This window comes from Carcharhinus amblyrhynchos, chromosome 8, assembly GCF_965287045.1.
Source record: "Carcharhinus amblyrhynchos chromosome 8, sCarAmb.v2.hapA, whole genome shotgun sequence".
NCBI classification, from domain to species: Eukaryota; Metazoa; Chordata; class Chondrichthyes; order Carcharhiniformes; family Carcharhinidae; genus Carcharhinus; species Carcharhinus amblyrhynchos.
The window spans coordinates 88,498,402-88,522,299 of NC_137331.1; the positions used below are offsets into that span (position 1 = coordinate 88,498,402).

At 41.1% G+C, this 23,898-nt stretch overlaps 1 protein-coding gene across 4 annotated transcripts in view; it reads left to right on the forward strand.

Moving 5' to 3' along the window:
• Window positions 1-23,898, forward strand: part of LOC145346747 (putative C-mannosyltransferase DPY19L4) — a 91,171-nt gene that overhangs the window by 56,329 nt on the left and 10,944 nt on the right. For 3 of the 4 annotated variants that reach the window (XM_080194431.1, XM_080194430.1, XM_080194432.1), the window contains exons 11-18: window positions 2,026-2,099; window positions 5,656-5,814; window positions 11,892-12,011; window positions 14,258-14,378; window positions 14,475-14,531; window positions 17,418-17,500; window positions 21,121-21,253; window positions 21,966-22,124. In XM_080194431.1, coding sequence (XP_080050557.1) covers window positions 2,026-2,099; window positions 5,656-5,814; window positions 11,892-12,011; window positions 14,258-14,378; window positions 14,475-14,531; window positions 17,418-17,500; window positions 21,121-21,253; window positions 21,966-22,124 — 906 coding nt within the window. Of the gene's footprint in view, window positions 1-2,025; window positions 2,100-5,655; window positions 5,815-11,891; window positions 12,012-14,257; window positions 14,379-14,474; window positions 14,532-17,417; window positions 17,501-18,306; window positions 20,028-21,120; window positions 21,254-21,965; window positions 22,125-23,898 lie in introns of those variants that run through there. The other variant, XM_080194433.1, reaches the window with a different exon arrangement.

Consider the following 23,898-nt stretch of genomic DNA (forward strand, 5'->3'; position numbering starts at 1 on the left):
CTTTATCTTCTGCATCAGCCTGTCTTGAGGAACCTTATCAAAAGCTTTACTAAAGTCCATGTATACAGCATCCACTGCTCTGTCCTGGTCAATTTTTCTTGTCACTTCTTCAAAGGACTCAATCAAGTTTGTGAGACACGACCTCCCCTTCACAAATCCATGCTGCCTATCATCAATAAGCCTATTCTTTTCCAGATGTGAGTGCATCCTATCCTAAGAATCTTCTCCAATAATTTCCCCACCACTGATGTAAGGCTCACAGGCCTGCAATTTCCTGGATTGTCTCTTCTGCCCTTCTTGAACAGAGGAACAATTCAATTAAGCGATGTGGACTTTGCTAACTAGTCCAGCATTCAGTGCCCATCCATAATGATGTTAGGGGTAGGTTTTTCACTCAGAGGGTGGTGAGTGAATGGAATTGGCTGCCGTCAGTGGTGGTGGAGGCGAACTCGCTGGGGTCTTTTAAAAGACTTCTGGATGAGTATATGGGATTTAATGGGATTGGGGGTTATAGAAAGGTCTATGGATTGGTAGGTATTGATGTGATCGGTGCAACTTGTGGGCCGAAGGACCTGTTTGTGCTGTAGTGTTCTATGTTCTATAATTGCCCTTGTGAAAGTGGTGGTGAGCAGCCTTCTTGAGCCACTGCACTCCAAGTGGCGTAGATACACCCATAGTTGTGTTAGGTAGAGTGTTCCACGATTTAGGAACAGCAATATATTTCCAATCAGGATGGTGAGTGACTTGAAGGCGAACTTGCAGTTGTGTTCTCATGCATCTGCTGCCCTTATCCTTCTAGATGGTACACGCCATGGGTTTGGAAGGTGCTATATGAGGAACTTTGGTGAGTCCCTATAGTGCATCTTGTAGATGGTACACGCTTGTTGCTACTGTCCATCGGTGATGGAGGAAGTGGATATTTGTGGAAGGAGTGTCAACCAAGCTGGCTGCTTTGTCCTGGATGCTGTCAAGCTTCTTGAGTGTTACTGGAGCTGCCCTCATCCAGGCAAGGGGGAAGTATTCCATCACACTCCTGATTTGTGCCTTGTAGATTGTGGACAGGCTTTGGGGAGTTGGGAAGTGAGTTGTTCACCACAGGATTTGTAACCTCTGACCTGCTCCTGCAACCACAGTATGTATATGGTAAGTCCAGTTAACTTTCTGGTCAGTGATTACCTCCAGAACGTTGATAGTAGGGGATTCAATGATGGTAATGCCATTGAATGTCAAAGGGCAATGATTAGATTGTCTCTTGTTGGAGATAATAATTGCTTGGCACTTGTTTAGTGTGAGTGTTCCTTGCCATTTGTCAGCCCAAGCCTGGATATTGTCCAGGTCTTTCTGTATTTGAACATGGACTGCTTTAGTACCTGAGGATTCACAAATGGTGCTGAACATTGTGAAATCATCAGCGTACATCCCCTCTTCTGACCTTATGACGGTAGAAAGGTCATTGACAAAGCAGCTGAAAGTGGCTGAGGCAAGAACACTAGTATACTTCTTTGAACCCAAAACATATGAATGAAAACTGAAGCACAATAAATTAATATTGTATTTTATAGTATTCAATCCAAATGGCAGCATTTTGCAGGCGCCATCCCAGTGACTTTATGAAACTGAAGTAAACATTACATTTGGCTGTACACTTATCCTTTTACACTGCAGTACTGTTCATAGCAGTTATCTGAGTGGGAACCATACTCTCTGCAAGAGCAGATCAATGTTAGAAAATTAAAGATAATTAAAGTCAGTTGAGGTGAGGTGGTAGGTAATTGCTCATCTGATGCAAAGTAGATACCATGGGCAGGATTTTACAACCTCGCTCGAGCGAGACCAGAATACCAGCCTGAGTTCAACAGATGCATCTGTTGTTCATCCCTCGCCCGCTCCGATTCTGTGACGCATGGGGCAGTAGAATTTCGGCATATGTCTGTCTTGGCCTGTTTTTCATAGTTGTTTGTTTGTCACTATGACTGTGACTTCAACCCTGGAATTCACGATTTCTTTTTATTGAAATATGCACAGAAAATGGTCCCCCAAGAGGAAAATGAACACATAATAAAGTTTTTTGAAGCAAAATTTGACTTGAATACTACAAGGTATGTTTGAGCTTTTTTACTTTTTAAAGTTTCTTTTGGAACAATATATGGGTGCTGCAGAATAGATTCAGTAAGTTTCAAATTGAGCTTTAACTGTTTGAGTACTAATGCTAATCTATCTTGTTGCATTTCAAAGTAAGAAAGAGAATACTTAAATTAGTTGCTGTTAGTCAGTGCTCTGGTAGAGATGCTACAGTTGGCTTCACTGTTCTGTTCAAGGGATAAAATTGGTTAGGACTCTGTCTGGCATCACTGCTGTGAACATTTGGATGTCCATGTTGTACAAAGATGCACCGTTGCTTGGCCACAATGCCCCTACAGTTGAGTAGCCTGCTAATGTTCATTGCCATAGTTGACAATGGTAATGAGTCAGCTTTGTAGGACCTGGAAAAAACACCTATTAAAATAATACCAGAAAAAAAGGATTATAGAGGACAGCAAACGGCCTTTTTGATTAGAACATCTAGCCAGTTCCAAAACAGCAACTTAACACATACACGAAGTAAAAATAGGCAGAGCAAAGAATCTATATTGTTAATGGTGTGTGGTTGACCATCCCAAAATAGATCGTGCTCTTGGTATAATGGTTATGCCTTCTGTAACAGGACTACATAAAGCCAGAATGCATAACCCATCTTCGGAAATCCCCAAAAAGAAATCAAATGTTTTTAAAGGATGTTCTTACAAAAAAAAATCAATGGGGTCAGTTAAAAGGCCAACTCAAATGGGTAATTTTTATGGCTTAACATCACCTGCCAAAAAATGGCATCTATTACTTTACATTATTTTGCAGCTCCCAACCAGTGAACTGAAGATCTATCAGCCCCCAGAAGAATCTAAAATAAATGTACTGCACACTGCAAGATCTTTCTGTTTTTTAAGCTTTAAAAAGAGAAAATCTCAGGTGCTCCTCCTACTCCATCACCACTTGTCCCTGTCCCAGTCAGTGACTACCCCTCCCTGTTTTGCGAAACTCTGCAACTGAACCCTATATCCTCCCTGTGCTCTTCACTACAGAAAATTCTCACTTCATCCTTTCCTCGCCTTCCACCTACCAATGAGATAAAATCAGGGAATGCTGCTGTTTAGAAAGGAATAAACATCGGCAAGCACCCTAACCCCAATGCCTGAGACAATATTTTTAATTATACGTTCACTACTGGTTCTTAATGAACCTCCACCACCCCCACCCTCACCCACTGCGCATGTGTTTTCACAACACATCTCCCAACACAAATACAGATACCAGACCCCGTATTGCAATGGGGCGTGTATCACATACAGGGATTTTCTGGGTTTTGAATCCAGGGCTGTGGATGGTGGTAGAGAGAATGGGATAACTTAAAGCCGGGTGGGTTTCCCCACTGAGCTGCACCCATGCACCCAGCTGGGATGGGAAAAGGAAGGAATGTGAGTCAGGCCAGCTTCCACCGTTAGAGTCCAGGGGATCAGCGCGTTGCATCCCAGATATGATGGCAAGTAATGCCTGATGGGTAGGATAGTTTCCACGGCACGGCATAGTTTTCTGGTCCTTCCAGATTTTCAGAAGCTGGATAAGTGGTCCTGGACCTGGATACCAACGAGGGTCCTTCCCATTCCCCACTACCGAAATTAAATAAAACAGTGCCTATTTTACTGTATTGAGGCGAATGTTGATGCATTTCCTTATTTTGCATTGCTTGTTATCTTTAGTCTTGTTTTTGTAGTTCAGTAACACCTGAAGTGACTTGGAGGGTGGATTATCTGTAATCTGAGAAAAGATCTCATAAAACTAAATTTATTCAGTATAATGTTGTCTTGTTTGATTTTTGATAATTTGTTTTTACAATTTCCCTGGATTATCTACAAAATAAAGTCAATAAGGCACAAAATCTCACTAACTGTCCTGTCTGGAGACAATACACATCTCTTTAACCTGTGCTTAACCCTCTCTCCACTCACATTGCCTGTACCTTTAAGATTTGATTACCTGTAAAGACTTGCATTCCAACCATTATCTTGTAATTGTGTTTGTATCTATATATGCCCTCTTTGTGAACACAACTCCTCACTCACTTGAAGAAGGAGTGACACTCTGAAAGCTTGTGCTACCAAATAAACCTGTTGGACTTTAACCTGGTGTTGTGAGACTTCTTACTGTGCTTGCGCCAGTCCAGTGCTGGCATCTCCACATCACTGCAGCAGTTTGATACTGGGAGCCATGTTAAATGCCTCTGAGCTAAAATTTTGCCCCAATCCCTGGATGAAGCTCCACCTGAGACAGCTGAGAGCCTGTCAGATAACCAGACTTGGGTGAGGGTGGGAATGGTCCCTCTGGATCAAGAGAGCACATATAGGTGATCTTTCCCCCCTTGTCCAGCTGGAGCCGGCAAGCTTCCTGTCTGGAATGGGCCTCACTTTCTCTCCACCCTCCCTAGATTTTAAGGCAGATCAGAGGTGGATTTTATGTAGCTGCAGTCACCTTCAAACTCACGTGCAGAGGAGAGTGAAATCCAGCCCATGGTTTTCACCCAGGAGCTCGCAGGTAACAGCAGGTGTGTTACTTTGAGTCCTGCCTGAGGCACGCCTGCAAACTAATCCCGTCATAATCACTGGGAAAACTTATAGGGTACTGTTAGATTTACACAGATATCATTCGAAATGCAAACTCAATAGAACAGAGAGAATAAAATCTGTGCACTTTCACTCTGTTATGGATCATATGATGCTTCACATTCTATTCAGGAATAAAAGCGCAGATGTATTTGATGAGAACTTTAAGAAACATCTGCAGTACCTAGAAGATACAAAAGAGCAAAATAAGACTTTCATACTAAATAGCATTCTTTAATGTAGAAAAATGTCCCAAGATGCTTAACAAAGGTGTAATCTTTTGAAGGGCAATGGCTAACAATGTAATAGATTTTAGGAAGCCTAGAAGTTGTGAACATGGGAAGTAATACGAATATTGACATTTGAAATGCCATTGGGCACCTAATGAAATCTTCTGTGCTGAAGACTTCTGCAATGAGCTTCATACAGGGATTGGGCATATTTGACACATGAACAGAACAGAAATGGTCCCCCAAAATACCTGTTCCATTTCTTGAAGCAGAAACAGTTATTGAAATAAGTGTTACTTTTGGAGGTTAACAGTGCTAAAGTATTACAGATATTTGGAGTTGGTGTATGTGTATTCCCTTATATAATAATGAGACCTACTGTCCCCTTTTAGCAGAACTCTGGCCTCTTGTGTAACTTGACATACATGTTGTGCAGTGACTATATTAATTGTATTGTACAATTGTATTGTGATGAGTGTTTTGGATAGAAATCTAGACTTGTACATTTTTTTTATTGTAGTGTTAGTTTGTTTCTTTAATGAATTTTAAAATTGATTTTTTGTTTAAATTCTATTTTTGTTGGACTACATGAATAGTGCAGTATAGTATTAAACCCTTTCTGAAGTTGAGAATTTTAGATCACTAAAATGAGAAGGTATGATCGGGAGTATGGTTTACTGCTGTTGTGTTCCTTACTGTTCTAGTAATTTGCATTTATTTCTTTTTTAACTTAGAGACTTCAACACAAATTTGCTGCTCTGTCAGGAAACCTTCCAAACTCCATCACAAGAATTCTTTATCCGACTGACTCAGACCTGTCTGCTCCCATTCTGTATGTCTGTGTTGGTTATCTGCCTTTTCTCAACCTTGGAAGTAGCTTCCAGGAAGTTTCGGTAAGGTGGGAATTAAGGGTTGTTGTCAAAGCATATTACTGTGTGCATCCAAAAGATTTAGTCTGAATTCTAAAGAAATACTCTACAATTCATTTGAGATGGCATAGTGGTTAGCTCTGCTGCCTCACAGCACCAGGGACCTGGGTTCAGTTCCTGGCTTGGCGTCACTGTCTGTGTGGAGTTTGTACATTCTCTGTGTCTGTGTGCGTTTCCTCCGGGTTCTCCAGTTTCCTCCCACAGTCCAAAGATGTGCTGGTTAGGTGCACTGGCCATTCTGAATTATGATGTGGATATGCCGGCGTTGGACTGGGGTAAACACAGTAAAAAGTCTGACAACACCAGGTTTAAGTCCAACCGATTTATTTGATAGTAAACTCACTAGCTTTCGAGGGGTTTCCCTCTCCTTCAGGTGAGTGGAGAGTTCTGGCCTCAGACAGAGCATATAAAGCACATACAGTTTACAGATTACTGATTAGAATGCGAATCTTTACACCTAACCTGCTGTTCAAGCCCTAAAGTGGCCGACAATGTGAGTGGAAGACTGTTCCCTTCCTGTTGGCGAACACTTCAGTGGTCACAGGCATTCAGCCTCTGACCTTCGGGTAAGCATTCTCCAAGGCGGCCTTCACGACGCACGACAGCGCAGAGTCGCTGAGCAGAGACTGATAGCCAAGTTCCGCACACATGAGGACTCAACAGGGATCTTGGGTTCATGTCGCACTATCTGTAACCCCCATGACTTCCCTGGGTTTGCAAAGCCTCACTTACTGTACTGTCTGGAGACAATACAGTGAGTTTCCTCTGGGTGCTCCGGTTTCCTCCCACACCCCAAAGATGTGCTCTTAGGCTGATTGGTGTACCAAATCGACACTATTCTCCCCTGAATCTGGCAACATTAGGGATTCCATTCACATACACACAGGGCATGGTAGGTGTAGGAAGATGGGGCGGCGTGGGCTCGTTGGGCCGAAGGGCCTGTTTCCCATGCTGGGTTGTTCTTTGTTCTTTGTTCTAATACACACATCTCTTTAACCTGTGATCGGTGCTCCTTCCACTCACACTGTCGGCCACTTTAGGACTTGAACAGCAGGTTAGGTGTAAAGATTCGCATTCTAATCAGTAATCTGTAAGCTGTCTGTGCTTTATATGCTCTGTCTGAGGCCAGAACTCTCCATTCACCTGAAGAAGAGGGAAACCCCTCAAAAGCTAGTGAGTTTACTATCAAATAAATCGGTTGGACTTAAACCTGGTGTTGTCAGACTTTTTACCATGCTGAATTACCCCGTGGTGTCAAGTAAATGTGTAGGTTATGGGGATGGGGCCTGGGTGGGATTGTGGTCAGTACAACCGAATGGCCTCCTGCTGCACTGTAGGATTCTATGAATATATAATAGTGCACTTGCATTAAGTTTTATATGTATGAAATCCTTTTAGAAAATATTTCATGCAACTGCAGGATTAATTTATTGACTAGAATAAGCAGTGAATGGGAAAGAGTGACTAATACTGGAAACATTTAACTGGATGCTAAGACAATGTGCCTCATCATTTGTTTGATGCATGCTATGCCCATTAATTTGAGAGATGCTGGTGTTGAACAGACGAACTTTAGTATTTTGGACATTTTGTTTTAGTGGTAAGTATTCCTAAATATTGTTTTGTTTCTGGAAATGTTGTAGAACATTGAACACTACAGCACAAACAGGCCCTTCGGCCCACAAGTTGCGCCAATCATATCTGTACCTACTGGGCCTATCTATAACTCTCAATCCCATTAAATCCTATGTACTCATCCAGAAGTCTCTTAAAAGACCCCAGCGAGTTCGCTTCTACCACCACCGATGGCAGCTGATTCCACTCACTCACCACCCTCTGAGTGAAAAACTTACCCCTAACATCTCCTCTGTACCTGCTCCCCAGCACCTTAAACCTGTGTCCTCTCGTAGTGACCGCTTCAGCCCTGGGAAATAGCCTCCGAGAATACACCCTATCTATACCTCTCAACATTTTATAAACTCTTATCAGGTCGCCTCTCAATCTTCGTCTCTCCAGGGAGAAGAGACCTAGCTCCCTCAACCTTCCTGCAAGATATTCTAACAAATAATGCCCAAGGCAGTTACACAGCCTTAGTCTGGTGTATTTCTTTAATGGAAAAGTAAAGGTCCAGTAATGTCTTGTTTCACTGACTAGTTGCAGGATGAAACTCTGCCATCATCCATTGACACGTAGAAATTGTGACAGAGCTCAACAACTTTGGGAGCTTTGCATTTGCGAGAACTACATGTTGTACGAGTGTTTCATTTCACTTCAGATGGTTGTAGCTATACTTTCAATGATGAATTGAAGCATTCAATCAATTGGCAACATAGCAAACCAGTCAGTTGGGGCAGGGCTTAACGATGTTAGCAACTTGCCGTTACTAACATCACCAGCTCTGAATGGCTTGTTAGAGCACTGTATTCATCTTTGAATTAAATTTTAGATTTAATCTACAATTGTAACCTTTTGTAAGAATAGAGCATTTATTCTGCATGAAGATAACTTAGTATTTGAGAGGCTTCTGATGCTGTGAAATTCTACCATGCGATATCTGTTTCAGCTTGAGGCAATAAGTTCTAGTGAAGCCAATCTATTATTAATCAAATTGAAATAAGATGAAATCATTGCAGTACAAATACTTCACAGTATCTATACTCTTTACGTTCATCAAGAATACCATAACCTGCTGATGACCAAAATTGGTAGCTTCGAGCTTCTGTAAATCATATAAATTGTGCTGTGTTTATACCCAGTCTGATTAACTAGATGACTAAATAGTAAATTTTTTTAAAAAACTCAAGCTTTTCTAATACAACTAAGTGTGAGAATATTTCTGCACACTCATCATATGTTATAATTCATTCTCTGGGTGTAGACATCACACGGTGTCTCAGTGGTTAGCACTGCTGCCTCACAGCACCAGGGACCCGATTTAATTCCGGCCTTGGGTCACTGTCTATGTGGAGTTTGCATGTTCTCCCCATGTCTGCATGGGTTTCCTCTGGGTGCTCCAGTTTCCTCCCACAGTCCAAAGATGTGTGGGTTAGGTGGATTGGCCATGCTAAATTGCCCCTTAGAATTGGGGGATTTGAAGGGTAAAATACATGGGGTTGCAGGGATAGGGCCTGAGTGGGATTGTCGTCGGTGCAGGCTCGATGGGCCAAATGGCCTCTTTCTGCACTGTAGGGATTCAATGATAACCACAATCTGATTGACAGTCTGTGGTTTTCGAAAAGAATAAGTATCACTGACAGGACCGCATGTAATGCGCATCTCAAATTGCATTGACAAAGTAGGTGAGAGCTGTCTTGAACCATTGTTCCACAATGCAAAAGGGAAAAAAGAACTTTCACAGCCACCAGACATCTCAAAAACACTTTCAACAAGTGTCATAATGTAGGAAATGCCACATTTTATTTATGCTTTCACAGGATATGGCAGTCGCTGGCTAGGCTTGTATTTGTTGTCTATGCTTAATTGCCCTTGAAAAGGTAGTGGTGAGCTGCTGCCTTCAATCTCTGCAATCCAGGTGGTTTAGGTACATGCATAGCGATGTTTAAAAGGGAGTTTCAGGATTTTGATCCAGCAGCAGTGAAGGAACAGCAAAATGGGTACAAGTCCAGCTGAAGTGTGACCTGGAGCACAACTTGCAGGTGGTAGCATTCCCATGCACCTGCTGTCGTTGTTTTTCCAGATAATAAAGATCATGAGTTTTGAAGTTTCTGTCGAAGAAACCTTGCTGAGTTGTTGCAGTGCATGTAGTAAGAAGCACACACTGCTGCTACTGAACTTCAGCAATGAAGAGATTAAACATCTCATTGATGGATGGGCTGCAAATAAAGCAGACTGTTGACAAACACGTTTTGAGTGTCGTTGGACCACACTCACCGAGGTGATTGGAGAGTGGGAATATCGCAGTATCTTCGTTGCAGTGTTAATGTAAACCTTACTTGTGACTAATAATAATAAATAGATAAACATTCCTGACTTGTACCTCGTAGGCAGGCTTTGGGAGTCAGGAGGTGAGTAACTTGTTGCAAAATTCCCAACCTCCAATCTATTCTTGTAGTCACAGTATTTTTATAGTTATTAAGTTAAGTTTCTGGTCAGTAGTAACCCTTGAGATGTTGATAGTGGGGTGCCCGTGATGGTAATGCCATTGAATGTCATTAGGGAGATAGTTAGACGCTCTCTTTATTGGAGATGATCATTGCTTGACACTTGTGGCAACACAAATTTTACTTGCCACCTATCAGCCAAAGCCTGAATGTTGTTTGGGTCTTGCTGCATATGGGCATGAACAGTTCAGCTTTTGAGGAGTTGCAAATGGTATTTAATACTGTGCAATCGTCAATGAACATATCCACTTTTGACCTTTTAATGGAGGGAAGGTTATTGATGAAGATGATTGGACCTAGGACATTACTACACTGAGGAACTCCACCAGTGATGTCCTGAGAATAAGATAATTGGACTCCAACAATCCAACACCTTCCTATGTGCTAAGTTTGGCTCCACCCACTGGAGAGTTTTCCCCCAATTTTGCTTAGTTTCCTTGATGCCACACTTGGTCGAATGCTGCCTTGAAACCAAGGGCAATCACTTCCACCTCACTTCTTGAGTTCAGCTCTATTGTCCATGTTTGGACTAAAATCATAATGAGGTCAGTGGCCTTGGTGAAACCCAAACTGAGCATTGGCATGCAGGTTATTACTAAATACTGCTTGATAGCACTGTCGACAAGACTCCGTCACTTTGCTGATGATCAGGAGTAGTCTGGTGACTCGGTAATTCGACGCATTAGATTTGTCCTACTTTATGTAGAGAGGATGTACGTGGGTAATTTTCCACTTGGTCAGGTAGATGGCAGTGTTGTAGTTGTACTGGAGTAGCTTGGCTAGAAGTACAGCTGGCATCAGTACTAATGCCTGGATGGTTTGCTGTATCCAGTGCCTTCAGTAATTGCACACAATGAACTCCATCAACCAGAAATGTGATGATTTTTTGTTTTGGGATGTTGGTAGGGGGATAACTAGTGGCCAAGACACCAGGGATAGCTCCTATGCTCTTCATCAAAACAGCACCATGGGACCTTTTGTGTCCAGTTAAGGGGTTCAATTTAGTATCGCATGTGAAAGACAGCACCTCCAGCAGTGCAGCTGTCCCTTGGTGCTGCACTGGAATGTCGAGTAATTGTTGTGCTCCTCCTGTAGTAAAACTTAAACTTCTGAGAGTGCTGCCACATGAGCCACAACCATCGCAGTGCTGTTCTTGTTATTCTTTCTGGTCCGTTTAATTTAACTAAATGATTTCCGTGGCCACCTCAGAGGGCATATAAGAGTCAACCATATTGGTGTTGGAATGGAGTCAGTTCTAGGTCCTGTTAGTTAAGGATGACAGGTTTTCTTTCCCTCGAGGACAGGAATAAACTAGTTGGGTTTTTAAGATAATCCATTAGCTCCATGGGAGTGAATTTGTGGGTCAGGAATGGAGGTAAAAATATCTTGGGCTGGCTTGTATGCATGCACGTGTGTGTGTGTGTGTGTGTGTGTGTGTGTGTGTGTGTGTGTGTGTGTGTGTGTGTGTGTGTGTGTGTGTGTGTGTGACCTCTAATATGACAAAAAGCTTATCTCTATCACAATTAATCAAAATTTCAGTGAGTACCTGTAGGGTATTGTTAGATATTGAATGATGTCAAAAGATGAGTGGAATTTAACGTTGTATTCTAATTTGTTTAAATTTATTTTTAAACTTCAAGAATATATAGCCAGATCCTATATTGTAGCCTGTGTCTACAATGTGAAAGTTGCATTTGTGTTTCTCTCCTGTGGTATAGACATTGCACTTTCAGGAAAGCAGGTGAAGAATTCTCTACTACATCTAAAATAAGTCAACGAGGGCCTTATTATCCAATGTTACAAATTTGTTTCATTGTATCTATCCTCAATGCCCTAAAATGATTTTTCATTCCTTTTTATTGAAGTTGTGTAGATTTCACTGCGGTAATTTGTCTTCTGAGTCTGTTTGTTTTGCTTTAGTGATGTGCCTCAAAAAAGTGATGGCTCGCTGGAGAATATGGTGATTGGTGAGAGGCCAGAGGTGGTTTACCACATGTTCCACATAGTGCTGTTTGGTTCATTGGCACTGATGTTCCAAGGGTAAGTGTGTCAATTGGATTGCAGGTGGTGTCTTGATATAGATAGAAAGCTGGTTAGCAGATAGGAAGCAAAGAGTTGGCCAAAACGGGTCTTTTTCTGATTGGCAGTCAGTGACTAGAGGGGTTCCACAGGAATCTGTGCTAGGACCCCAACTGTTGATGTTACATATTAATGATTTAGAAAAGGGAACTGAATGTATTATCTTCAGATTTACAGATGATACAAAGTTGGGTGGGAGGGTGAGCTGTGAGGAGGATGCAGAGATGATTCAGCGTGATTAGGACAGGCTGAGTGTATGCATAGCAGATGCAGTATAATGTGGATAAACGTGAGGTTATACACTTTGGTAGCAAAAATAGGAAAATATTCTTACTTGAATGGGTGTAAATTGAGAGGGGTGGATACTCAGCAAGACCTCGGTGTCCTCGTGCATCAGTCGCTGAAAGTGAGCGCACAGTTACAGCAGGTAGTAAAGATAGCAAATGGAATGTTGGCCTTCATAGTGAGAGGATTTGAGAATAGGGATAGGGATGTTTTCCTGCAAATCTACAGGCCACACCTGGAGTATTGTGTGCAGTTTTGGTGTTCTCAACAGAGGAAGGATGTCCTTGCTGTACAGAGGGAGTACAGCAAGGGTTTACCAGGTTGATTCCGAGGATGGCAGGTCTGTCATACGAGGAGAGACTAAGTCCGTAAGGATTGTATTCACTGGAGTTTAGAAGAGTGAGAGGGGATCTCATAGAAACTTATAAAATTCTAACAAGATTTGACAGAGTAGATTCAGAAAGAATATTCCCAATGGTAGGGGAGTTCAGAACTTGGGTTCATAGTTTGAGCATAAGGGGTAAATCTTTTAAAACTGAGGTGGGGAGAAATTTCTTCATCCAGAGGATAGTGAATGTGTGGAATTCACTATCACAGAATATAATTGAGGCCAAAACGTTGTCTGATTTCAAGAAGAAATTAGATATAGCAGTAGGAGCTAAAGGGATCAAGGGATATGGGGGAGAAGGGGGGATCGGGATACTGAATTCGATGATCAGCCAGGATTAAAATGAATGGCAGAGCAGGCTTAGAGGGCCGAAAGGCCTACTCCTGCTTCTAGTTTCCAATGGAGATCCTGTGGGCACCTTGTAGGGTGATGCTTGGCAATAATAACAAGTTCTGGCAATCTCCACGGTGTTATGAAACGGATGGAAGAATTCTAGTAATCCATCGCTGGCCTCACCATGCCGTTTTATAAAAAGAATCACAGCTAATGAGGGCTGCACATGTTAATATAATTCAGCAGCTTTTTCCTCCTGTCTCAGTTCGATACTGAGTGACGAGTAAGGTGAGGGAATTAATTAATTTTCACTTTTTTGTGAAACCTATTAGAAAGTTTTTAAAAGGAATAAAAGTTGTTTCCACACTGACTTTAAAATTACAGGACCTTAATTTTGTGACATATGTAAAAATGGAGTTACTTCAGTCCCCCTGACATGGATACTTTCCAGTATCCCTGGATAACGGTCTTTCTCTCTTTGCCCAGACCACTAACAGCCAGTTGTAGCACTCCCACTTCTACCCTGGATCTGTAGATCTGCTATACATTAACTTAGCACTGCCATGGATTGAAGCTGGGATCTTCGTAAACTGACACTGAACAATGATTGTCCTGAAGAGTCATCACTTTATAAGAGATGGTGCTGTCTGAGAGGTTAGGTGGTACAATTTATGGTAGGATTACTTGCACACACAAAATTCTGCTGTCCTTTCCATATACCACAAAATTAAGGTCCCATAATTCTAAAGTCAATCAGTGTAGAAACAACTTTTACTTATTCCAAAAACTTTCTAAGAGGTTTTTAATTTTTTTTAATTAACTCACTAAAAGTGAGGGGGGGAGTTAGGGCAGAGATATATGTATCTAATGCTGTTAGAGTTTTGCCATTATTTACCCTTCTATGCTGGAATTATTTCAGTAAGAAGTCTCACAACACCAGGTTAAAGTCCAACAGGTTTATTTGATAGTAAACCCACAAGCTTTAGGAAACGCTGTTCCTTTGTCAGGTGTGTGGAAAGTTATTTCAGTCAGTGCCCAGGTGGTGGTGCTGTTGAACTTCCTATGTGTAATTACACAGCTTTTGTTGACATTAGTGGAAATTCCCAGCCAAAATTAACCTGTGTAATTTCTATTTGTGATGCTTATTACAAAAACTTAAATGATTACTTGCAATAACTCTTATCATACATTGTCTTCACAGCCTGAAGTATTTATGGACTCCTTATGCCTGTATGTTCACTGCCTTTGGTGTTTGCTCTCCTGAGATCTGGATGACTGTATTTAAGTGGTTGCGACTAAGAGCAGTGCCTCCAGTGCTACTGGTGAATTCAATATATTCCTTTAGATCTTGAAGACCATAAGATTTTTAATTTTTTTTTCTACAGGAATAATATTCGTTGTATTTCTTTTTAATTTAGGCACTTATGTTGAGTACTGCAGTTCCAACAATAATAGGGTTTAGCATGTGGAAGGATGTGAGTACTTTTGCAAATTTCTTTTTCAGTGTTGTGATATATTAACAAACATCTTCATTAATCAGATGTGTTTTGAAATCATTTATGAAAAGTGGTTGGGCAGTTCAGACAGTGGGAAAATGTGAGAAAGACATTTCTGGGCAGCTGATGACCATTTTCTCTTTCTGGCCAAGCTGATGATATAGTTTACATGGTAGCTCAGGACTTGAATGTTGCTAGAAAAAGATATGCAGTCAAAGCTTTTCACCTTTCACAGGATGTCTCTTTTTTACAGCAATACTGATGGTATAATCTGCCTTAATTCACCTAAATATGACTACTTCTTGCTTGCTTTAAAGTAGGATCATTGAAGGTCATGAATAAACCCAATGGTCTATGGTTTCAGAACAGTAAGAAATATAAAAGATATAGAAAGGAAGTAATTCGGAGATTAGGAAGACCAAGGAGAATGAAAGAGGGCTGTCAACATACAGAGGAAAAGCCAGAGTTTTTGTAAGCATGAATTAGGTAAAAGAATTGTCAAAGGAGTGGGACTAAAAGACGAAAGATATCTAGTGTGCAAGGAATGTGGAAATGTTTAAGTATTTGGATTATGTTTATTATGATCATGTTAGAAACTGTTGAAATTGAAATAGAAATCTGAATACCCAGTAATTAGTTGACAGAGCCACATAACAAGATTTCACATTTTTAGCCAAAAACAAATTTTATTGCATATATAAAGAATTAAGCAAAACAAGCACTAATAACTTTATCACTTATGTTATGAACTCAGTTCAATTTCCTACTTCACCGTCAAGAGTTCACTCATACATTACAACAATCTTGAAGGGTCACTCGCCTCCTTAGGGACCAACCCAAAGTATGCCACAGCCCTCTAGAATTTACTGCAATTCTCCTCAGTATTCCAGATTTCTCCAATGTACAAGGTTTATGACAATCCTTCCATTAGCTTTTGGCTAAGCAACTTTCCCATTTTTACTTAAGGATCACATACCTGAGGATTCCTCAGATCCTTGTCCTAGCTGCCAGCAGATATAAAACTGCCTCCTCTCAGCCTTCATGGTTATCTCTGCTGACTGCTTCCTGCCACAAGGATCTATTATGACTGCTGTAGATTTATTCCTCTAACTCCAAACCACACAAATCTTTCCCCCTTACAAACTTCAAACTGAGCTCAAGCCGCCATTTTGCACAGTGAATGATTAAGTTAGCATTTTCTCTGCTTAAGGTGCAGGCTGGGCTAGCATTCAATTTTGTTTGCTTTCCCGTCTCAGTGATTTGCAGCCAACCAAAAATCAAGTCAGCAGCTGCCTCTGTCTGTTCTCAAATTGAACTGCTACTTTTGTCAGCAAATACACAGATAAATTAAACAAAGAAACCTTCTAACCCCTCTAGCTTATATGACAATGTGGCAGACTTTGGGATGATCCAAAACAGAAATACAAACCAACTATGTTTTACCCTCAACATTACTCTTTGATCTTGCAACCCATTTGAATAATTTATATCTTAGGATATATTTTCCCTCTCTCCAGGCTAAGAGGCCCAGTTGTTGTTTAAATATTTTTTCACGATCAACGTTGCCCTTATAAGATAAACACAAGTTAATTAAACTTAGGCTTGTTTGATTTGCCTTTACATTAGGCTGTGTATCAGATTCTCAACCAGGCTTTTTCATTTAGCATACGCTTAACATTCAATTTACAACCTAAAAGTTATATTCTAAGCTTATGAATCATGAACAAGATATTCTGCACATGTTTTTAGAGTGACTGTCTGAAGAAGCTGTAGAAGAACAACACCCAAAGATAAACATTGAAAAGAAATCTATTTTTTAAAATAAGTTTTAATAGTGGTAATGAGCCTAAAAGTAAAACAGAAATCGCAAGGTTTAGATGGTACACGCCTAGATTTCATAAGCAGATTAGGGAAAAGCTAACAGAGGCACTCACCATTATTTTCAAATATATTCAAATGTACTCATGTAACATGAAAAGACTGAAAGGTGTTCTATGTTATCCTGTTTAATAAAGGGGAACTAGATTAGCCAGGAAACTTTGGGCCACTAAATAGTCTTGGTTACAAGAACGTTTCTAAGGCCCATAAGTTTGGAAGAAATGAGTGCATATATTGCAAAGCACGGGCTGATCATCAGTTTGCAAAAAGCAGGTCATGCTTGACAAACCTAATTGATTTATTTTGAGGAAATCATAGGGGATCTATCTAATGGGAATGTGGTGAATGTTTTTTTTGTATCTGGATATTCAGAAGTGTTTGATAAGGTGCTGCATAAGAGAATTCTTATAAATTAATGAACATGGTATCAAAGCAACACAGATAAAGTGATGGGCTGAGGCTCAAAGCAAAGAGCAAGAATTAATTGATTGTTTCTGAGATTAATATGATAGGCTTACAGTGTGCTCTAGGGATCAGTGATGGGGAAGGTCTCATTTGCCTAGAACAAAGAGAATCATATTGAAGTTAGTTGAAACTAAGAGAGGCTGGGAAACTGTCAGGAAGAATGCGGAAAATTAAATGAAAATGTTTATCATTTCTGACTGAATATTCCTAAGTCAGCAGCAATCAAGTTGATTACAAAGAGGCATCTCTGACCTGTCCCTCAAATGTACCTCCAGCCCAATCTCAAAATGTCCTGCTGCTCAACTGTAATGCCTTCCATAGTTGAATTACCAATAAACTGGATTATACTTGAAAAATGGCCACTTCAGTGAGGTGCTGAAGGGTAGCTTGTGACTGTATTATGGGATGTCACTGCATCCAGGAAGAAGGGACAAGGCAAAATTATTTATAATGAGATATTTTACTTGTTTGTGTTAGTTTTGCTGATCATGATGTATTTGACTTAAAGTACTTGCACATCAGTTCTTTCCAGATGTAATGGCCGAACTCTCTGAACTTCAGGAATTTTATGATTCTGATACTGTAGAGCTGATGAGCTGGATCAAGTAAGTTGTACCTTTGTGCGTGTGTGTCCATGTATTTATGTAAGCAGTAGCTGGGAAATTGGTTTCATCATCAATGAAAATGGGTTGGTGCAGCTGATAATGAAGACGTGACGCTCACTGGGAATTTAGCCTGAGGTCTCATCTACAGGATCCCACAGGCAAGCTTCGGTGCCAGCTAGGCAACTTGATGCACAGCGTCAGATGATCCCAAGACAATTCAGCCAACATCAACACAGAGAGCAGCCCAATGGTACTTTCTGTGGGGGGGGGTAGTGGTGGTGGCAGCGGTGAAGTGAGGCTGGAGGTATTAATTATTCTGGTAGCAGAAGGGGAACACTCTAATTAAAGCAGAAAAAAGATAGAGAGAGACAATGTTTAAACAGGAGCAGGACAAAGAAAATGACAGTGAGAAAGATGTGTACAGCTGTAGGAGAGAGGGAGTTGGATGGCCTATCAAGTGTTTAAATGGAAAGCAAGGAAAGTGCTTCATTTTACAATGTTAATGCCCCTCATCTTGAGGGAGAAAGAAATCTCCCAACCACACTTATAAGGAATAATTTTTGTAATGCAATAGTATTTTACCACTGCAGTATGAGATATATATATATAAAATATATGTGCATATAAATATTTACATTGCATGTGAACCAAATGCAGTCAATTCAACTCAATCGAAATGCTATTTTGATCTAGCTTTACTACTAATGTGCATTTAATTACCAGCTTTTGAATGTAACTGGGGACTCTCAATTTTAACCTAATTCTCTCAAGGCAGATCATAACCTCCCATTTGTTATCAAATATAGATGGAAAGCTGAACATGGTTGGATAAAGCGACAACAGTTGGTTGAGACAGAAACCAGATTATCTATCTGTACACTGTGGCACGTGTCATGCTAGAAGCTGTTTCATCAATCTGCACAATTGAACCTCTTCAGCAGATCCTACTCTGCATACAGCTGAGCCAGACAACTTTAGTTGAATACTCCAGCTTCATGCATAATAGCATTTTAATTTGCTGCCTGACATTCTACTTTGTTACGGAAGCTACACATCCGTGAACCTTCCAAATACATTACCTCACCTCAAACTGTATCTAAGAGGCAAAATAATTGCATGTTCATACGCTAAAGCCAGTAACAGCTGGACAGGTCAAGTGCAGCCCATTAAAACAGTATTCAACTCCATTCACTGTAGTTTTTCTTGTTCACAATATGACTATTTTCTTTTGTCTGGTGATGGAGATAGCTAAAGTAATTTGCAGGCACTATTGAAAGCTATTTATAAACCTCAGGATTTTTTTCTATCATGTTTCTGATTTGATTTCAAATACTTATTCTTTACTTTGGTTTTTCTGCTTTTATAGTGCGATTGTCAAGCACAGACCCATTTTTCTCATGTAGTAAGGGATTTTTAAAAATTATTTGATGGGATGTAGGTGTTACTGCAAAGGCTAGCATTTATTCCCTTCCCTAATGATCCTTTAAACTGAGTGGCTTTCTAGGCCATTTCAGAGGTCAGTTAAGTGTCAACCACATTATGGATGTGGAATCACATATAGGCCAAATGTAGTGTTTCCTTCCCTAAAAGACACAACTGAACCAAGTGGGTTTTTAAAACAAAAAAAAAATAGTTTCATGGTCACAATTACTGAGACTGGCTTTCAATTCCAGACTTTATTAGTTGAATTTAAATTCTATTAACTGCCATGCTGTCCTCTGGATTGTGAGTGAAGTTACCACTCTGCTACCGTCTTTCCTGGTGCTGGTATTTAAAGCCTCTTTTAAGGAGCATGTCCTTTGCCATAATACTTATTAAAAAAAAATTGGGATCTGTCAGTAGATTCAGCTTTTTAACTAACATTTATTTTCAAGCTGAGGGAATTAGCTCAAATGGTAGAGTGCTCGCTCGGGTGGCACAATGGTTAGCACTGCAACCTCACAGCACCAGGAACTCAGGTTTAATTTGGGTCACTGTGTGGAGCCTGCACATTCTCCTCCGGGTGCTCCGGTTTCCTTCCACAGTCTGAAAGATGTGCTGGTTAGATGCATTGGCTATGCTAAATTTTCCCACACTGTACCCAAACTAGGGGAATTTCACAATAACTTCATTGCAGTGTTAATGTAAACTTATTTGTGACACCAATAAATAAACTTAAACTTAAAATTTAAAGAACTTGGAGAGGTAGTGGGATTGGTGCCTACATAGAATACAAGGCTATGGACAAAGTGCTGGAAAATGGAATAAGAATAGATTGGTGTTTGGTGGCCAATTCAGACACAGTGGGCTGATGGGCCTCTTTCTGTGCTGTAAAACGCCATGGAAGCGATTCTCCCAAATAAATTCTAAGTGCTGAATTGGTGGGAAAAATGGTGTAATTCACGATTGTTTTTTCAGTGGGAGTTCAGACTCGAACCTCCAACACTCTGTGCAATGCAGAGGTCACAATCATGAATATTATTAAAAACTTGGCGGGTGGGGCCTATTCACACCAGACTCTGACAGTTTGGGAACTCTGAGCATGAGCAGTGACCCCAAACTGTCAGCTCGCAATTTGCTGGCCAGCAAAGGGCCAGTCTCGATGACCACCCCCCCCCCCGCCCAGTCCACATCCCTTGGTCGCCATCCCTGATCCAGTGCCCTGATAGCTGGTCTCCTTCCTGTTCCGATCGACCCCAATGCAGAGTAGCAGCGGGACCCTACCCTACAGATTTCCCGGTGAGCAGTGCCAAGGTGCCCCCTGGACATGAGCACTTTACTCCTTGGGCAGTACTGGGGGCACAGGCAGGGTGCCCATGCCCCCAGAGCACCACCACACTCCCCCGCTGCCTGACCCCCTGTGGGGCCCCAATTTGCCCCCTTCGCTCTAGTGGAATTTCCCACTAGTTCCCTGCAAGTGGAATTAAATTGTACTGGCAGAGTGGGAGATGCTATCAGGCCTGGAGAATTCAGCCCTGGGCCTGATAATCATATTCAAATTACATTAAAAATAGATTAAAATGACTTACCTGGTCTTTCTGCCAGTTTCCAGTGTGGTCCCAACCGCGCCTGCTCTCCGGCAGTGGGAGACAAGCATGCATAGGGAACGCACGTGCGAATCCCGCGAATCGGTGCACGTGCGTATCTCCTGTTCTGATCCACCAAAAACTTAGCGGATTGGAGTGGGAGAATCGCCCCTTATGACTCTATAATTTTGATCTTTATACCAATAAAAGACACATCTTACCATTTTTGGAAATGAATGCAGTGCCGTCTCTCCCTCCTTCACATATGCCACATGTATAATTTTCCTGCTTCAGAAAATGGGCAAGGGATTGAGTGCTTTGTGACTTTGCACTTCATTGTGTGTGAAGTGCTTGAGGATGCCCTGACTGAAGTGATAAGGAGCTTTCTCGATGCAAATTTGTTCGCTCATTCTCTGCCTAAAGATATGAGGTTTTTCTACTCTCCAAAAACGTCTGTCTCATTTCAGAAGCTTACAGTTTTGTGTAAACCTCCTTTTGTATATCAGTGAGCCAGATTATTGGTGCCTTTACCTTCACATTTGTCATTTCTGTACTTTAAAGTTTGCAAGTTGTTTGAAAAAAGCTATTTTAATTTTTATTGCTCTTGTCGCTTAGAAGACAAACCCCAGCTGCTGCTGTGTTTGCTGGAAGTATGCAACTTATGGGAACTGTGAAACTCTGTACTGGCCGAACAGTGACCACCCATCCACTCTATTCAGATAGGGACCTACGAAAACGGACAGAGGAGGTAAGTACCTCTTATTGGCTTGACAAAAATCATTCTGTGTTATATACTAGTTATACTGGTGAGGCATTGTATTAGTTTGGCATTGAAACGCAACTGAATCAGTTGTGCATTTTAGATGCTTGTCTCTGTATGGACCCACCCAATGATTCAATTGAAAGATGCGACATTCATTGTGGTACTGATAGGGGGAGGGGGGAGAGGAAGTTTGATTGCATGCTCAGTTATCCCCTTAACAGGGATCCAGATGTAGGGCTCTTATGATTGGTCTTTGCACCATAGTCCAGGAAGTGGAGGGTAGGCCACTGACTGCTCCTGATTATTACGTTCTACTGAATCGTGTTGAACAGTGTCTGGCTGGATAGCTGGTTATTAGATGATGATACTGACCCACTATGATGCTCACACATTTCCACTTTATCCCTGCACTCTTTCTATGTTCATCCATGAAGAATGACCATTTGACTAAAATACTGAGGGGCTAATGCCTTTGGAGTCCTCTTCTCTCATGAATTAGCACTGTCTCCATAGAAGGCAAAAAGATTATGTTTTTGTTCTCGAGGTTAATGTTACTACAAGTTTAAATTTAAATACATTAATTTTTAGTGCGACGGGTTAAAGCAGGAACATTTCATTAGAGTGGCACATCCATGGTTTGGGGCTTTTGATGCCACTTTGCTGATTTGGTTTCAGAGTTCTATTGTTTTGTCACTAGATCTACCAGGTGTATTCTAGAAGATCTGCTGAAGATATTTATATGATTCTCATGTCGTATAAAACTGATTATTTCATAATTGAAGAAGGAATTTGTAATGACATGGGACCAGTGAAAGGCTGCCGTGTAAAGGACTTGCTGGATGCTGCAAACGGCCATGTAAGTTTCATTAAAGATCTATTTTCCAGTATTCGTGCATTTGTTTGGCAGGAAGAGTGAAATGGTATTTGGTTATGATGAAGCATAATATGGTAATGAAAAGCCCCTAATTGTTCCCTTTGAATATAAAAGTAGGGAGGTCTTGCTGCGGCTGTATAGGGCAGCTGGAGTACTGTGTGCAGTTTTGGTCGCCGTACTTACACAAGGATATTTTGGCCCTGGAAGGAGTGCAGAGGAGGTTTACTAGGCTGATACTGGAGTTGAGGGGGTTGAGCTATGAGAGGCTGAATAAACTAGGCTTGTACTCGTTAGAGTTTAGAAGAATGAGGGGAGATCTCATTGAGACATATAAGATGATGAATGGGATGGATAGGATAGAGGTGGAGAGACTCTTCCCGCTCAGAAAGGACAGTAGGACTAGGGGGCACAGCCTCAAGATAAAGGGGGGGCGGTTTAGAACGGAGTTGAGGAGGAACCTCTTCACTCAAAGGGTGGTGAATCTCTGGAATTCTCTGCCCGTTGAGGTGGTGGAGGCTGCCTCGCTAAATATTTTTAAGACGCGGGTTGATGGGTTTTTGATAAGCGAGGGGATTAAGGGTTATGGGGAGAGGGCAGGAATGTGGAACTGAGCCACGACAGATCAGCCATGATCTTATTGAATGGCGGGGCAGGCTCGAAGGGCTGGATGGCCTACTCCTGCTCCTATTTCTTATGTTCTTATGTTTTCTGAGACATTCTTGGCTTCTATTTTCTGCTCAGTTTCCATCTGCCCAACGCTAAGTCCTGTGGTTATATTGTAGGAATTAATATTTTTATCAAAATTTACCTCAGTAATTGGGAGGAAGTTTCAGCCCAAGTTTCCCTCATTTGGCTTTAGACATATTAGATGATACATTTTGTGTGGTAAATGTCTTTTAGATTTCTCTTTACCTGGAGAAGTGATTTGTATAGTTTATTACCTCAATGCAAACACCCCAACCCCAAGCCTAGGCCATCAGTCTTTTGATTTTAAAGTTGCTACTTTTTGTTGCGATTTCATAGAGTTCTAACACATTCTCACTCCTTACAGTTCTGACAAAGAGTCAAAAACTCAAAAGTTGTGAGTTTCTGGAGTCTGTTCCTCAAAAGACAGTGGAAGCAGAATATTTGGATATTTTTAAGGCAGAGCTAGATAGGTTCTTGATTAACAAGGGGGTGAAAGGTTATTGGGGATATGCGGGAATCTGGGATTGAAGTCACAATCAGGTTAGCCATGATCTCATTGAGTGGCGGAGCAGGTTTAAGAGGCTGGAAATCTGAAATATTTCCAGCACTTTTTACTTTCAATGGTGGAAAATAGTTTCAGTTCTGATTTCAACTTCCACTGCCTAAGGATATATCCCACAAGATATACTTCTTGTTTTACAACATTCTATAGCTTTTTAAAATTTATTAATTTATGGCATATGGGCATCTCTGGCAAGGCCAGCATTTATTGCACATCCTCAATTACCCTTAACTGTGCAGATTACCAAACCATTTCAGAGGATAGATAAGAGTCAACCACATTGCTATGGATCTGGATTCACAAAATCCAGACTGAGTAAGAGCAGTAACTTCCTTCCCCTAAAGCTCATTAGTGAACCAGATGGGTTTTTACACCAATATCGTGGTTAAAAAAATTAAGTGACAGTTCACAGTTCACATGGCAGATCACATCACATCAAAGATTTTCATAGACTTTTGTAGGTTAAGCAAATACTATAATTCTGTAATTATATAATGGATATTAAAA